The sequence below is a fragment of the Petromyzon marinus genome, chromosome 36 (genome assembly GCF_048934315.1).
Source record: "Petromyzon marinus isolate PM22_M1 ecotype Great Lakes invasive population chromosome 36, UKy_Petmar_22M1.pri1.0, whole genome shotgun sequence".
NCBI classification, from domain to species: Eukaryota; Metazoa; Chordata; class Hyperoartia; order Petromyzontiformes; family Petromyzontidae; genus Petromyzon; species Petromyzon marinus.
In genome coordinates this window covers 10,633,647-10,647,402 of record NC_133702.1, presented here as the reverse complement: position 1 = coordinate 10,647,402, position 13,756 = coordinate 10,633,647, and the positions used below count along the sequence as shown (strand labels likewise).

At 52.5% G+C, this 13,756-nt stretch overlaps 2 protein-coding genes across 2 annotated transcripts in view; both read left to right on the top strand.

Annotated features, from left to right (window-relative positions):
- HDAC6 (histone deacetylase 6) overlaps positions 1-10,537 on the top strand; it is a 35,708-nt gene extending 25,171 nt beyond the window's left edge. The window contains exons 18-29 of the mRNA XM_032966428.2: positions 156-284; positions 415-583; positions 1,515-1,648; positions 2,286-2,354; positions 2,803-2,995; positions 3,836-3,985; positions 4,650-4,824; positions 5,068-5,888; positions 6,243-6,488; positions 7,176-7,328; positions 8,066-8,194; positions 10,329-10,537. Coding sequence (XP_032822319.2) covers positions 156-284; positions 415-583; positions 1,515-1,648; positions 2,286-2,354; positions 2,803-2,995; positions 3,836-3,985; positions 4,650-4,824; positions 5,068-5,888; positions 6,243-6,488; positions 7,176-7,328; positions 8,066-8,194; positions 10,329-10,397 — 2,437 coding nt within the window. The 3' untranslated portion in view covers positions 10,398-10,537. The remainder of the gene's footprint in view (positions 1-155; positions 285-414; positions 584-1,514; positions 1,649-2,285; positions 2,355-2,802; positions 2,996-3,835; positions 3,986-4,649; positions 4,825-5,067; positions 5,889-6,242; positions 6,489-7,175; positions 7,329-8,065; positions 8,195-10,328) is intronic.
- Positions 10,538-10,639: 102 nt separating this feature from the next.
- The window catches only part of LOC116949293 (S-adenosylhomocysteine hydrolase-like protein 1), a 29,603-nt gene continuing 26,486 nt past the window's right edge, over positions 10,640-13,756 (top strand). Inside the window, exon 1 of the mRNA XM_032966429.2 lies at positions 10,640-12,404. Coding sequence (XP_032822320.2) covers positions 12,348-12,404 — 57 coding nt within the window. The 5' untranslated portion in view covers positions 10,640-12,347. The remainder of the gene's footprint in view (positions 12,405-13,756) is intronic.

Sequence of the window (13,756 nt, the reverse complement as noted above, 5' to 3'; positions counted from 1 at the left end):
ACAAATTGGTTAATGGCACTTCCCGCTAGGATCCTGTTGTCTATATGTGTGTGTGCATATGTGGATATGCGTGTACGTGTGTGCATAATTTGTGTGTGTTGTGCGTGCGTTATGTGCACTTATGTGCATGTGTGTGTACCCCCTGCTCTTACCAGATTCCACCCTGAGCAGCCCGACCGAATCTCCGTAATGTTCTCCCGGCACGAGGATCTGGGATTGGTGGGGAGGTGTCACATGGTAACAGCCCGGCTGGCCACAGAGGAAGAGCTCCTTACTTGCCACAGGTACTCTTCTTACCTAGGCCACACCATCCTGTCATGTGCTATGCCGGCCTTCGTAGGTGCTAGCAAACAGCTCTTGTCCCAACAACCCGAGGCTATGTGGGGGATCGTAATCTGTGTGTTTTGCGTGCAGCGTTCGGCACGTGAACGCGATGCGGGAGACGACGAGCATGAAGGCGCGGGATCTGCACCGGTGCAGCGCGGATTACAACTCTGTCTACCTGAGCCCCAGCTCGTTCGACAGTGCCTGCTTGGCGGCCGGGGCAGCGCTCAGCCTAGTGGAGGCCGCCATGTGTGGCCAGGTGGGCACACCGAGTGGAACATTGATATTGGAAGTGGGGAGCGATGTTGTAGTGGTTAGTGTGCTGAGCTACGAATCCGGTGGTGGAAGTTCGATTTACAGCTACGACTCGGTGGTGATTATCTGGTGGTGAATATATTGAACCGGTTATGGGTTTACAGTTGGTTTAGTTGGCCTTAAATGAGTACGGAGCACAGAGCATGAATATCAGCAGTGGGGAGAAAAAGGTAGCTGGGCATGGTGCTGGCCACACCACCCTCTTATGCACTGTGCCAGTCTTTGGTGACATCTGCCTGACCTCGTCCCAAGTCTCATTGACAGAAGCAGGCACTGAGTCATTGGCGATTTGATGGATCCAGGATAGGTTAAGGCGACTGAGGTCACGACCAGGTAGGAGAGGGGCGTCTGATGTCACTGGCAAGCTTTAGAAGTTTACGATGTCGATAGAGAACTTGAGGGCTTTGTGGGCAGGGGTGGATTTGTCAAAGCGTGTGACGTGTACCGAGTGCTGGCAGTGCCTTATTGGTGTGGAATGCGGTTGTGGTTATGTGTATGCAAGTATGTATGTGTATGTATGTGGGGATTGGTAGTGTCGCGGTTAGCGTGCTGTGCAGCGAATCCGGCGCCGCAAATTTGATTCACGCTTACGACCAATGTGTGACGATTATCTGAACTTGCTCGGGGCCTCCCCTAGGTCGACTCAGCCTCAAATCAATACCTGGTTCGGTGTTTAAACATCGCCACTGGGGACATAACGGCGGCCGGGCGTGGTGCTGGCCACCCACGCTCTCGTGTGTTGTTGTCGGCCTTCATACGTGTTCGGTAACGGCACTTGCCCCCAAAAGTCTGTAAAGTCTATACGGAGGATCTTTGTATGTATATAGTTGGGAGGTGAGTGCGTGAGTATATTGTGTCTGGGTGGTTGGCTGCAGGTGAGTAACGGGGTGGCGATCATTCGTCCCCCCGGTCACCACGCCGAGAGCGACGTCGCCTGTGGCTTCTGTCTCTTCAACACGGTCGCCCTGGCAGCCAAACACGCGCAGAGCCTGGCGCGCCGCCAAATACGGTGCGGGTTCACATCGCACGTCAAACCGATACCGCATCGTACACCGCAGTACTGCTGTGTAGCGCAGTCCCACCAATAACTACTTCGCATCCCACACCGATACCGCATCCCACACCACAGCAATATTGCATCATTTACCGTGTTGTGCACCACACCAATACTGCACCACACGCTCAATAATTATTCATCACACCAATAATCGCACCATGCTCCACACCAGCAGTCATCAATGTGGTGAAATATGGTCAAAATCCCCATAATGGTAATAAAGTTTTGTTTTTGAAATAGCACCCTTTACACGGGGCATCTCAGATTGCTTTTCAGGCGATAAGCATCTTAGATCACATCTCGTCTCAAACACAATTTGCATGACATGGGTAGTCCCTGATCCAAAAAAGTAGAATGACAAAAATGGCTCTACACGTACCACATCATACTGCACATACCTCACCAATACTGCGCCGCATACCACACCATGCACCTCGCCAATGTTGCAAAAAAACCTTGCCAACTGTGAGCGACACGCCACGAAACGCACACCACACCAATGCCAAGTCAAAGCACCACACTTCAATCCGACAGGCGCTCTCCGTCTCTCCCTCTCTGACTCGCCCGCCCCTGGGTGCTCTGTGCTCAGGGTGCTCATCGTGGACTGGGATGTGCACCACGGCAATGGGACCCAGCACATATTCGAGGATGACCCCAGGTAAGTGGTCGGCCCCACCGCACACCTCCCGCTGATCTGCCACGTGCTTGGAACTTTGGAAGGGTTTCCGGCAGTGCTGATGGCACGTGCATGCGTGTTGGTCTGTCCACGTGGCTGTAAGTGCAATTTGATACTTCCGCGTAGGTTTTTCGCGGTTGTGTTTTCTAGCTCTCATGTTTTCAAGTCGGCATAGTGCTGGCCAAACTACCCCATCTTGCATCCTTTGTAGGCCTTCCTACGTGGTTTCTTAACAGCACTTGCCCGAACGTTACGTTTTGGCTATACGGGATCAATAACTTCGCTTGGGGAGCAGTTACAAGGGGTATCGCGCACAGCACTGCAAACCTGGCGGCCCGAGTTAGATTACAATACGTGTTGGGTGTTTGTGTACGTACGTGCGCGCCCGTCTTTGCTTTGGGTGTGTGCGCCTGTCCCGTTGTGGTCGCAGCGTGCTCTACGTGTCACTGCACCGATACGACGGAGGGCGTTTCTTTCCGTGCTCGGAGGATGCAAATGTCGACCGTGTGGGCACGGGGCCCGGCAAAGGCTTCAACGTGAATGTGCCGTGGCCGGGGCCCTACATGAGAAACGCCGAGTACCTGGCCGCGTTCACGAGCACCGTGTTGCCCATCGCTTACGAGGTAAGCGGAGCACGCGGATCGTGGCGCGATGTGAACGTTAAAAGTGAAAAGCCAATGAAGAGTGAACAAGGGTGATGTCAAAGCACTGGAGAGGGTTTTTAGAGGTAGGGTTAGGACCATTTGGAGGGCTGGTATAGCGGCTGGTTGCTCGCTTGGATAAGGTTAGCGGTAGGGCTAGTGCTTGGTTGGCTGGTGTGGTTAGGTAAAGTCACGTAGGTATAAAATAAAATAAATAACTTTTATACCTGCGTGACTTTACCGAAAGAACCAAAGAGTATGGATCCCTGCAGTCACGAAAACCTCAAATCTAGATTGGTGTGGTTAGGGTTTAAATACCACTAATGCAATTCATGACGCTCATAATATTTCATGGACATAATGCCAGTCACTCAGGCATAGGGCCAAGGTCAGACTCACTCGAAAGCCAGGTTTCTCTGAAAGTAGATGTGGATTGATTGCTGTGAATGTGCAGCGGGATGGCGTTACAGACGACGGAGGAAAACAGCGCCTGGCAGCAGCGGTCCTGGTTCTTGGTAAAGAGAGGAGGTTGTGAGTCGAGCTGTGGAGAATACCATGAGCTGTAGTGACATTTGACAGGAGCGAAAAACAATATTGTCAGTTTAGTACCATTGGCTGGTTTGATAGGGGTAGGGCTAGCACTTGGCTGGCTAGTGCACTGCTACACCTTCTAAATTGTGTGCCTTTTTGTACCACCGTGCATGGCCTTTTGAGTTGTCTGCATTTTTTATATCCAGTTTTCGCATAGCCCTTCTCATATGTGCCCACATGCCAATCCATCTGCGATCTCTTGCGTTTGGGTGTATGCGCGTGCGTGTGCAGTTCGACCCCGAGCTGGTGCTTGTGTCGGCGGGATTTGACGCGGCACAGGGCGACCCCCTGGGCCTCTGCATGGTGACCCCGGATTGCTACGCGCACATGACGCACATGCTGCTAGGGTTGGCTAACGGACGGGTCCTTCTCTTCCTGGAGGTAACGTAGCGTGGCGCAGGTACCCTGTCATCAACTCACCTTCACCGACAACGTGATCGGAACACCCACACCATCACATTTTGTCAGCACACTTACCATCATCACACCTTCACCAACAATGGAAACACCCTGGGATTAATTTCATCCTGATTTGTCTGGTGTTAGTAACCTAGAAAAACATATTTTGGCAACTGACATACCCGATCCACCGTACCGCTCACCATTAGCCATGTGCCATCTACTCCAGTCTTACCAGAAACCTGGAAAATATTCTGTGAAAAAAAATAAAGCCAGGGAAACACCCAATCGACACACCAAACACACAGTGAGCAGCTATCAACACACCTTTAATATTAGACCATCATCAACACATTTAATCAGCACACCACAGCATCAACAAACATCCTTTCAATAACAACCCAATGTTGCCATCAGGAACACCCAAAGTATCAACTCACCCATGCCATCAACATACCTACGCAATCCACACAGCCACATCATCACCACGTCACACCATTAACACACACCGTAAACACACCTACACCATCCACACATACATGCCATCACCGCATCACACCATTAATACACTCACACCATTAACATGCACACACGCCATCCCTGCGTCATACCATTAACTTGGCGTCGTGTGCGTGATGCGCTGCAGGGAGGGTACAACCTCACCACGATTGCCGAGTGCATGGCCATGTGCACCCGCACGCTGCTGGGAGACTCCACGTTGGCCCTCGGGCCCCTGGAGCCACCCCAAGCGGGCGCCGAGAGGGTGCTCACCAGCGTCCTGCACACGCACAGCCCGCTCTGGCACAATCTGCGCATACCAGGTACGTGCTTCGTGCAGACATGTTCGTGCTAATGGGTACAGTCCGCTGTTTTTTTGTGTTTAGTTTGGTGTCCTTCGCCCGCACCTCCAATTAGCAAGGTTCGCTACGTACGGTGCGAAAGAAGTCCAACATACGTACATCCATACGTCCAAAGTTTGGCGTTGCAGTTTTTGAGGTTGCCCTTATTGTCAAAAGTGCTCCTGGTTTCTCATTCAAGTGCGTTTCGCCCTCCCGACCTGGCAGTGCCACTCACCGAGGATTCCCCCGAGGATGGCCAGCGTGGGGACGACCTCTCGACCCTGACACCCGCGGCCGTGCACGCGCACCAGGAGCACCTCGACAAGCAGCACCCCGCCGCCGACGACAGTGCACGGAGCTCCGCGTCCCACAGCTTCACGGCCAGCTTGCTCGGCGACACGGGGAGCCTCGGGAGTTCAAACTCGGCGAGCGATTTCACGGACAGCTCGTATTTCACGGCGGACAGCCCCGTGGGTTCTACGTCGATGCCGCGTTCCGCGAGCAGCCCGCAGGACACCACGGCCAGCCCCGGGGGTTGCGCGTTGATCCGGAGCTTCAGCGGTAGCCCGCCTCGTGCCATGGACAGCCCTGACGTTTCTACGCCACTTTCCCCACCGACATCCGCGGGCGCTGCGAGCGCGTCTACGTCGACCCCCGCGGGCAGCAGGGTGAGCGGAGCGAACACCCCGCAAGATCCTCTGACACCGATTGCTGCGGATAGCCCAGTGCTGCCCCCTCTGCGACCGCGGGTACCGCCCGACCAGTCTTCGGCAGCACCGGCTGGGACAGCGGCATCCGTGGATGAACTGGCGGAGGCAATGGCCTCTTGGGCGCCCGGTCTGGGCTCGAAGGCTGAGCAGACAGGAAGTAGTGACGGGCGGCCTCTGCACGTGTGCACCGCCAAGAATGGCCTTGTTCCGTCGGACGGCGTGGGGCTGTCTGCTGGGATGGGGTCTCGCTTGGATGGCGCAGCGGTGGGTGGGGCCAGACCCAAGATGCGACTCTCTGATTGCGTGCGGCAGGGTCAGGAAGGAGACTCGCCCATGGTATGCGCCTTCCGTGTGCGTCTTTATCGTTCTTCCTAAAATGTGTACGACGAGCAGGGTTTCCCCAAACTGCTCTAATCACAACACACCGTGTTCTACCCTTTCTACGATTACCAATCTTCTCTGCTGAAATACACATTTAGAGGCGTTACATGCTGCAAGCGTCTGATGATTCATATCACCCGTACGTGACGGCTCAGAGGTCAGAGCGCTGACCTTGGCACCGGTCATAGTTCAACATGCACAAATGCAGACTGCTCATGCCACGGAGCGGAGCCTTGACGCACCGCAAACCGGGCGACTCGTTTGATGAACACTGAATCCCTGCCGTGTCGTTGGTGTGCGCGGAATCAGGACGCGTCGTCACCGCACGGAGGCATCCACGAGGATGGCAGCAAGAGTGATCGTACAGGAGTGTGCGAGGGCGAGGCTGTGCGTGGTGGCGAGGCTGTGTGCGGTGAGAGTGAGGCCGTGTGCGGTGAGAGTGAGGCTGCGTGTGGCGGTGAGACTGGAGGACCGTGTGCTATACCCGGGAAGGACGAAGTGGCCTCCGGAATACATGAAGATGACGTGGGTTTGGCGGAGGCCAGCGGCTGGACGGTGAGTAATGCCCCCACGCCCTGTTTAAGCGCCACCTTCACTTCTCACAAACATTTCTCGTACACGGAATAACATTGTGTCCCTCTTAAGTCAATAAAAAAATATATATTTCTTGTAGTCAACTTAAAAATTAAATATATTTTTCTACAGTTTTGTCTGGATTGTGCTGGAGGTATAATGCCATGATATCAAATTATATATTCTGATCTCTCACGTGGGCAGTGCAACTCTTCATGTTATACGAAGGCCCATGGGCGCCTCAGAAAGGGCTGAGGTGGACTCAGTGGGGACCTCGCTGGTATTTTTCACCGAGCTTCCAAAAATATTTCGGCAGCTCTGCGTAAACTAAAGCCTAGCGGCGAGTTACACAGCCGGTGTGAGATAATGTGATGTCATATAATTTAATCTCCACAGTCAAAGTTATAATTTTGTCTTGAACCCTTGTACAAATTCTGTTAGCGTACTTTGACTCCCCCCTATGGAAAATTAACCCCTCTGGTCAGAATCCTATATATTATTTGACCTCAGGGGCTGTGGGTGGGGGGCTTAAACCACCACAGAGGAAAGGGGTTCAAATAATATATGGTATTCCATCCCCAGGTATTAGAATTCCATGTGTATTAAATACCACCCCACACTGGCTGCGACCGCTGACCGGACACGGCTTTTTGTTGAATGTGCCCTCAGCCCCCGTCGCTGTGCTACGCGGTGAAGCCGCTGTCCTGGTGTCCCCACCTGGACGCCGTGACGGCCATCCCCGGCGGGGCCGTGGATCCCTCCTCCCCGTGCGTCGATTGCGGGGACTCGTCGGAGAACTGGCTGTGCCTCGTCTGCTATGAGGTGCAGTGTCGCGCGCCCCCCGCCGGAGCGTTACGACGCGCTCGCAAAAAAAAACCCGTCGCCGTACGCACCTAGGGGCGTAACGGATGCATCGCGTAGTTGATATCAATATTAATGCTTCCCTCGTGCCCTGCTGCAGAGGGCTCTCATTACTCTGATAGTGAGTTGTCTTTGTGCTTGTACGCCTTTTGGCGTCCTCTGGTCTAACACCGTTTTGAGACGAGGCTCAAAAGAAAGCTGTCTCTGGTGGGGACCAAACAGTTTCAAAGACAATGCATATATTATGAGAATGTTTTTTTGTTTGCATTCTGACCACAAGTATTGTGGTTAATGCAGACATGATTCCTTGTAGAAGGTTTCAGTTTGGTGTTTTTACATCTCAACACCTGTTTTGTTGCCAGAAAAAATGGAAAAACCTATTCTCATATTCTGGTACTGGCAAAGGAGGTCCCATGAAACAAGACTGATAACTCGAACACATTTGTCGATAACACAAATGATGCCCTATTTTGCCTAACAGAGCAAACAATACAAGTGAGATGAACAAGACGAGACGAATAAAGATTGATTCTTGAATCAAATCGTGGCCCTGGATTGTGACGATTAATTGAATTGCTGCGGGGAATTTACCATTTGTAACGATCCACATGACTCAAGGGTCGAAGATCGCAGTGAATGCAGCAGCCATCGGTAACGATCGTGCGTGCGCTGTGCGGGTTGGCTTTGGCACATTGTAGGCATATTGCGGGAGGTACGTCCGCGGGCATATGCTGCAGCACAGCGAGAAGAGCGGACACGCGCTCGTGCTAAGCTTCGCGGACTTGTCTGCCTGGTGCTACTCCTGCGACTCGTACGTGCACCACGAGGTGAGAGCTGCATCCCATCTCACGCGTGCGTCCCTGGGTTAGGTTGAAGCACTACCTACGTTCTAGCTATTTGTATTTTCCCAGGTAAGGCCCACTGAGCTATATAGCTCTTTTTCAGAATCGACCTGGCCACAAATTAAGTGGCTTATTTGCGTGGAAATTTATAGCAGCCGAATACTCCAAACTCATGTTTCAAAATCTTGGGAGGGAAAAAACCGGAGGACCCTGAGAAAAAAACCACGCGATCACGGGGAGAACACGCAAACTGCAAATATACAGCAGGCGTCGGGGTTGGGAGTGAACTCGCGACCTCCTCTATACCAGGCAAGGTAGTTAACATCTCGCCACCATGGCGCCTCCTTGCGTTGCATGAGTCATGGGTGCTGTTCGACCAGCCTTGATCAGGCAGGTTCAGTGCGGGTTGGTGAAGAGGGAGTGAGCGCCCAGGGGTGGTTCAGATACCACTCGCCACTGATGTTAGCCTTGGACGGGAATTGAACTCGGGTGGCCGCGCCACAGTGCACGGACCACTGTGCCACTGCTCCACCCCGCATCATTCTTATAAGTCATGAATGGGATTGCCCCATCTTCTAAATACAGCAGACCCCCTGAAAAATACGGCTTGAGACTCTGCGAGGCTCTCCTGTGCAAACAATTGACTTTATTTTCATTGGTTGTGTATTCTGTCGCCACTTCTTGTGTGTTTTATGCACGAGTTTTCACCTTTGTGAGTAGTCATGTCTGTAGCCTGGATGTGCGTGTGTAAGCGTGTGTCGACATTCAGTAACTTCACGGGAGTGTCGCAATGCTCAGTTTTTAGCTCACCTGAGCACCACACCTATGCGGATTAATTATTTGGCTGAGAATACTGTACAATGTCGACTGGGCAGGAGGAGTCGTGGGCATCATGGGGCTGAGATGACGGTAGTTAAGTGTGCCTGTTCGGTGTCTCTGTGTTTATGTACGTACTTTCATTTGTGCCTGTGTTCTTGTGTGTATGTCAATGCGTGCATGTCCATGTGTGCATGTTCATGTCCATATGTGTCTGTCTGCATGTTCATTGTGCGTGTCGAATGTGTACGTGTCCGTGCTTTCGGAGTCCCTGACTCTGCTTACAATCGTTAAGGACCTTCATGATGGTGGGCAGGCCTGGGTAAAGGTACGTAGCTGGTATTTACAGCCATTCCCTGTTCACCTTGGATTGCAACAGGGATGTCCTCTAGAATTATTGAACATCATCTTCGACCACGTAGTTTCATCGCTCTACCGGAGGAATTTCCATCTGGTACAGATACAATGGGAGGCTGATCGATGCCCAGGTGTGGTCGAGGGATGGCTCCAAATTAGTCAACTATGTTATGAATGATGATGATGATCTGGCGATTGCTGCTCACTCAGAGAAGTAATTGGGGGCACTGCTGCTTGACCTGGAACATACTACTAAGAGGTGGAGCTTTACTGTTAGCCCCACGAAAACTAAGCATCTGCCTGGGTATTTTGTGTTATCAAACACTCCACCCACTCTATACCCCAATTGGTGATGGGGAAGTTGTGGAGAGAGTGGAGAAGTTTCCATATCTGGGCAATGTGTTAATTGCCAGCACTGGTTTGATAGCAGATTTCTCGCTCCGAATCAGTCGGGCAGCATTATCTTTTCATTGGCTGCTTAAAGCTGTGTAAAACCTACTTTGTCGCTCCACACGAAGCTGCGGGTCTTCTCGGCCATAGTCATGCCTTCCCTTCTCTATTCCTGTGAAACTTGGATCCCCCTAATGGAACATCTGCATGGTTTAGAAACATTCAGGCTGGCCTGTCTACGATCTATCCTGGGTTTAACCATGCTGTATTGTGTGTGTCACAAATCCTTTAAAGATGTGGTAAGTAGTGCCAGTGCAATGGTTAGCGCGCTGCGCTACGAACCCAGCGACTCGGTCGACTCAGCCTTAAATGAGTACCTGGTGCGATGCGTAACCATCTCCACTCGGTAGACAAAGGCGGCCGGGCGTGGTGCTGGCCACCCACCCCCTCGTGTACCGTGCCAGCTTTCATAGGTGCTCTCTAACAGCACTGTGCTCAAAAGTCTGTTCAGGCTGTATGGGGGATCTTTGTCTTTGTGTTTTTTTTCCACTGGCAGCTGCTGTTCCCAGCCAAGCGGGCCGCCTATCGATCCAAGTTTGACGAGGAGATGCCGGGCCTGCCCTGAGACACACCCCACCTGGCCGTGGCCCACGCAAGACGTTTTACGTAACATCTTTGTCGCCGTTAGCGACAGATTTTACCTGTGAATCGGGCAGCAGGGTTCACTGCCAACCTGCCATCAATAAACCTTGCACCGTTTCCAGAGAGCACGCCCGTGGTGTGGTTTGTTGCGTCGACAGAACTCGTTATATAAAGAGGAGCGCGGTGCTGGTGTGAGGAAAACAAAAGGGGCCAATGTAATTGAAGTGTTTCTCATTATTTTGTTTATGAAAGGTTTTTTTGAGAAAGCTTTTGTCTTGTATTTAAACCAAAGCAATGCCCTGCTGGTTTCTGTGTAGTCACCAATGACTGCAGAAATAACGAATTAAAAGACTTGTATTTTATTTGGTTTTAACTTCATTTGGAAAAATTCCAGTTTTGGGAATTAATAATTTCAGTTCGATATGTGAGGAATAATAATTTGTGTTCATTATCCACTGCTGGATGAAGGCTTCCTGAAGCCATCTCTCAAGAGTTTCGCAATGCAGGAATCCTCGCCCCTGCACATGAACTAAATTCTTTGCACCGCTACTGTGGAGGACGCGTTCGCTCCTTTGGCTGCCGCTCTGTCGTTAGTCTCGACCAGCGGCCACCCTCCCTTGCAGTGATGTTTCAATACCCTGGGCAGTTGGTGAACACTCTTGGCAGAGAATTACAAATTTTTACTCCTAGTGTTGATATAAGGAGGCCTATTCAAGTGACTTATTAAGTAGTCCTATGATGTATTCTTCTTGGGGAATTCCAGAGTAGTGCAACTGCTCATTCATGGAAATGTCTTCATCACGTCGTCATGTCGGTGAAAGAAGTTCAACATACATACAAAGAAGAAACACCAATGTTGTGTGTAATGAGATTGGTGGTCGTGGCTTTTCTTGACCGAGTGTCTAGGAAAGCGTGTGTACCTGTGTGCGAGGCGTTAATTTCGCGTTGCGTGGAGGTGAATTTGCTTCACCTTGCCCAAGTGTCGACTCGCCTCCCAAGTGCCCCAAAGGAACATTCACACACTTTGTACTAATTCTTACAGACTCACGTGAAAGGGTGCTCGCTGGCGCGCGTGCATGCACGCACACACCGAAAACCAGTCAGCTCTGGTCCTACAGAGTGCAGGAGCTATTGACTCTGTCCTGAGTGGCTTAATCTCTTTTCATGACACAGACCTAATGTTGTTGTAATAACTGGTTTAAACATTACATCCTTGTCCGTAAAGGATTGGGACACGCCCTCCGGAGATCACAAAACCCCAGCGGACGGCAGCCAGGCGCCACTCGGCGACTCCCGAGGGCAGGAGTAGTGGGGCTGTGGTGAGCGCAGTGAGCCAGAAATAATGCATCTCTATGAGCCAGAGTGCGCATCATAATATTTAGTGAACCAGAGCTAAGAAAAGTAAGCAGAGGTCAGCGAGCACGGTGAATCGCAGTGACTCACTGCCCAATGAGCCAGAAAGCAAGATTTAACTTTGTGAACCAGTCTGGCAGTGATAGTTTGTTGAGCCAGAGCGACACCTCGGTGAGCCAGTGACCCGTAGCTCGTTCAGCCAGTGACTAGCATTGAACTTGGTGAGCCACACAATCACGGTTGTAGTGAGCCAGTGACTCCCAGATCGGTGAGACAGCATAGACGAGCCAGAGATAAGAATAGTAAGCCAAGGTCAGTGAGCCGGTGGCTATTTTGAAACCGGTGAGCCAGGGAGAGCACAGTGAGCGAGCGACTCGCTGTCGGAGTGCTACACGGAGCTCGTTGAGCCAGAGCGAGCGTTGCGAGTGCCTTGGTTGAGCCGGAACGAGCAAATAGTTACTCATAGAGCAAGTAAGAGGGGTGTGCGAGTCACAGTGGCACGGTGAGGGTCGTGGGGGTGAGTGCAAGTAGTTCTGGCACGGCCTGGAGACCTGCGGTATCGTGAGGAGTGACTTCTACGATGACGTCCATCAGCAAGAACCCCTCCAGCCAGAGCAACCACACATCTCTCAAGCAGGTACCACCGGCAAACACTGTCACAAAGACAAAGATCCCCCGGAGAGCCTGAACATACTATTGGGGCAAGTGCTGTTAGCGAGCACCTATGAAGGCTGGCATGTCACACGAGGGGGTCGGTGGACAGCACAGCGCCCGGTCGCCTTTGTCTCCCCAGTGGCGATGTTTGCACACCACTGTACCAGGTACTCATTTGAGGCTGTGGAGGCCCAGGACCGGTTCAGATAAGCAGTATCACAGGTATCACAGGTGTTGGCCGTGAGCGGGAATCGAACCTGGGCTGCTGGGTTCAGAGCGCAGCGTGCTAACCGCTGCGCCACCGCTCCCCACAGCCTGTCACACACACACGTGCGCTTTCAAATTGCGTCCTGTGTCACGACAGCATTTCGCTTGCATAGCCGTGTGGTCGTGAATCACTCGCGTGTGTGTGTTGGGGTGTCTACGCTTGCGAAACGTGGACACCCCTAATGGAACATCTTCGCTGGTTAGAAACATTTAGGCTGGCCTGCCTACGATCCATCCTGGGTTTAACCAGGCTGGATTGTGTGAGGAGCTCACAAATCCTTGAAAGATCTGGGCAAGGTCCCATCGGTGAGCTCCTCCGGCAGGCAAGGCTGCGTTGGCTGGGTCATGTAGACCGCATGCCCAGCCACCGCATGCCGAAACAGCTTTTGTTCGGCCAGATCGAGGGGGCTAAACGGGCGCGGCACAGGCTAGAGAAGAGATGGAGTGATGTGGTACAGGAGGACGTGGAGCTGAGTGGACTTGCCGATGACTGATACCAGCGGTGTCAAGATCGGCCTCTGTGGAGGAGGCTCGTGAAGGACGCTACTGGGCAGTTGGAGGCAGTCGCCCTCCAACAACAACGGAGGGCGGAGGAGCGACGCTCACAACAACGAGCGGAGCGCCGGGTGGCTAAAGCACAGCAAGTTAGCACAGTAGGGGGCACAGGTGGTGCATCAGCCAGTCATCTCAGTCGACCCGTGGCACCTGGGTCTGCCCCGTGACCTCCTGTCAGCGGGCGTTCGACACTTCACGTGGCCTCAAGGTGCACATGGCCTGGCACAAGCGTCGTGGTGACGTCACCGTCACTTAGTGGCGAATGGCGGTTGTTGTGTGTTGGGGTGTGTTAGGATGTCTGTGTGTGATGGGGAGTGATAGTGTCGCGGTTAGCGGCGCTGCGCTACGAACCTGGCGACCTGAGTTCGATTAGCGCTGAACCGGTCTTGGGCCTCCCCTAGGTCGATTCAGCCTGAAATTAGTGTGTAAACATCGCCACTGGGGAGACAAAGACGGCCGGGCGCTGTGCTGTCCACCGACCCCCTCGTGTGACATGCCTGCCTTCATAGGTGC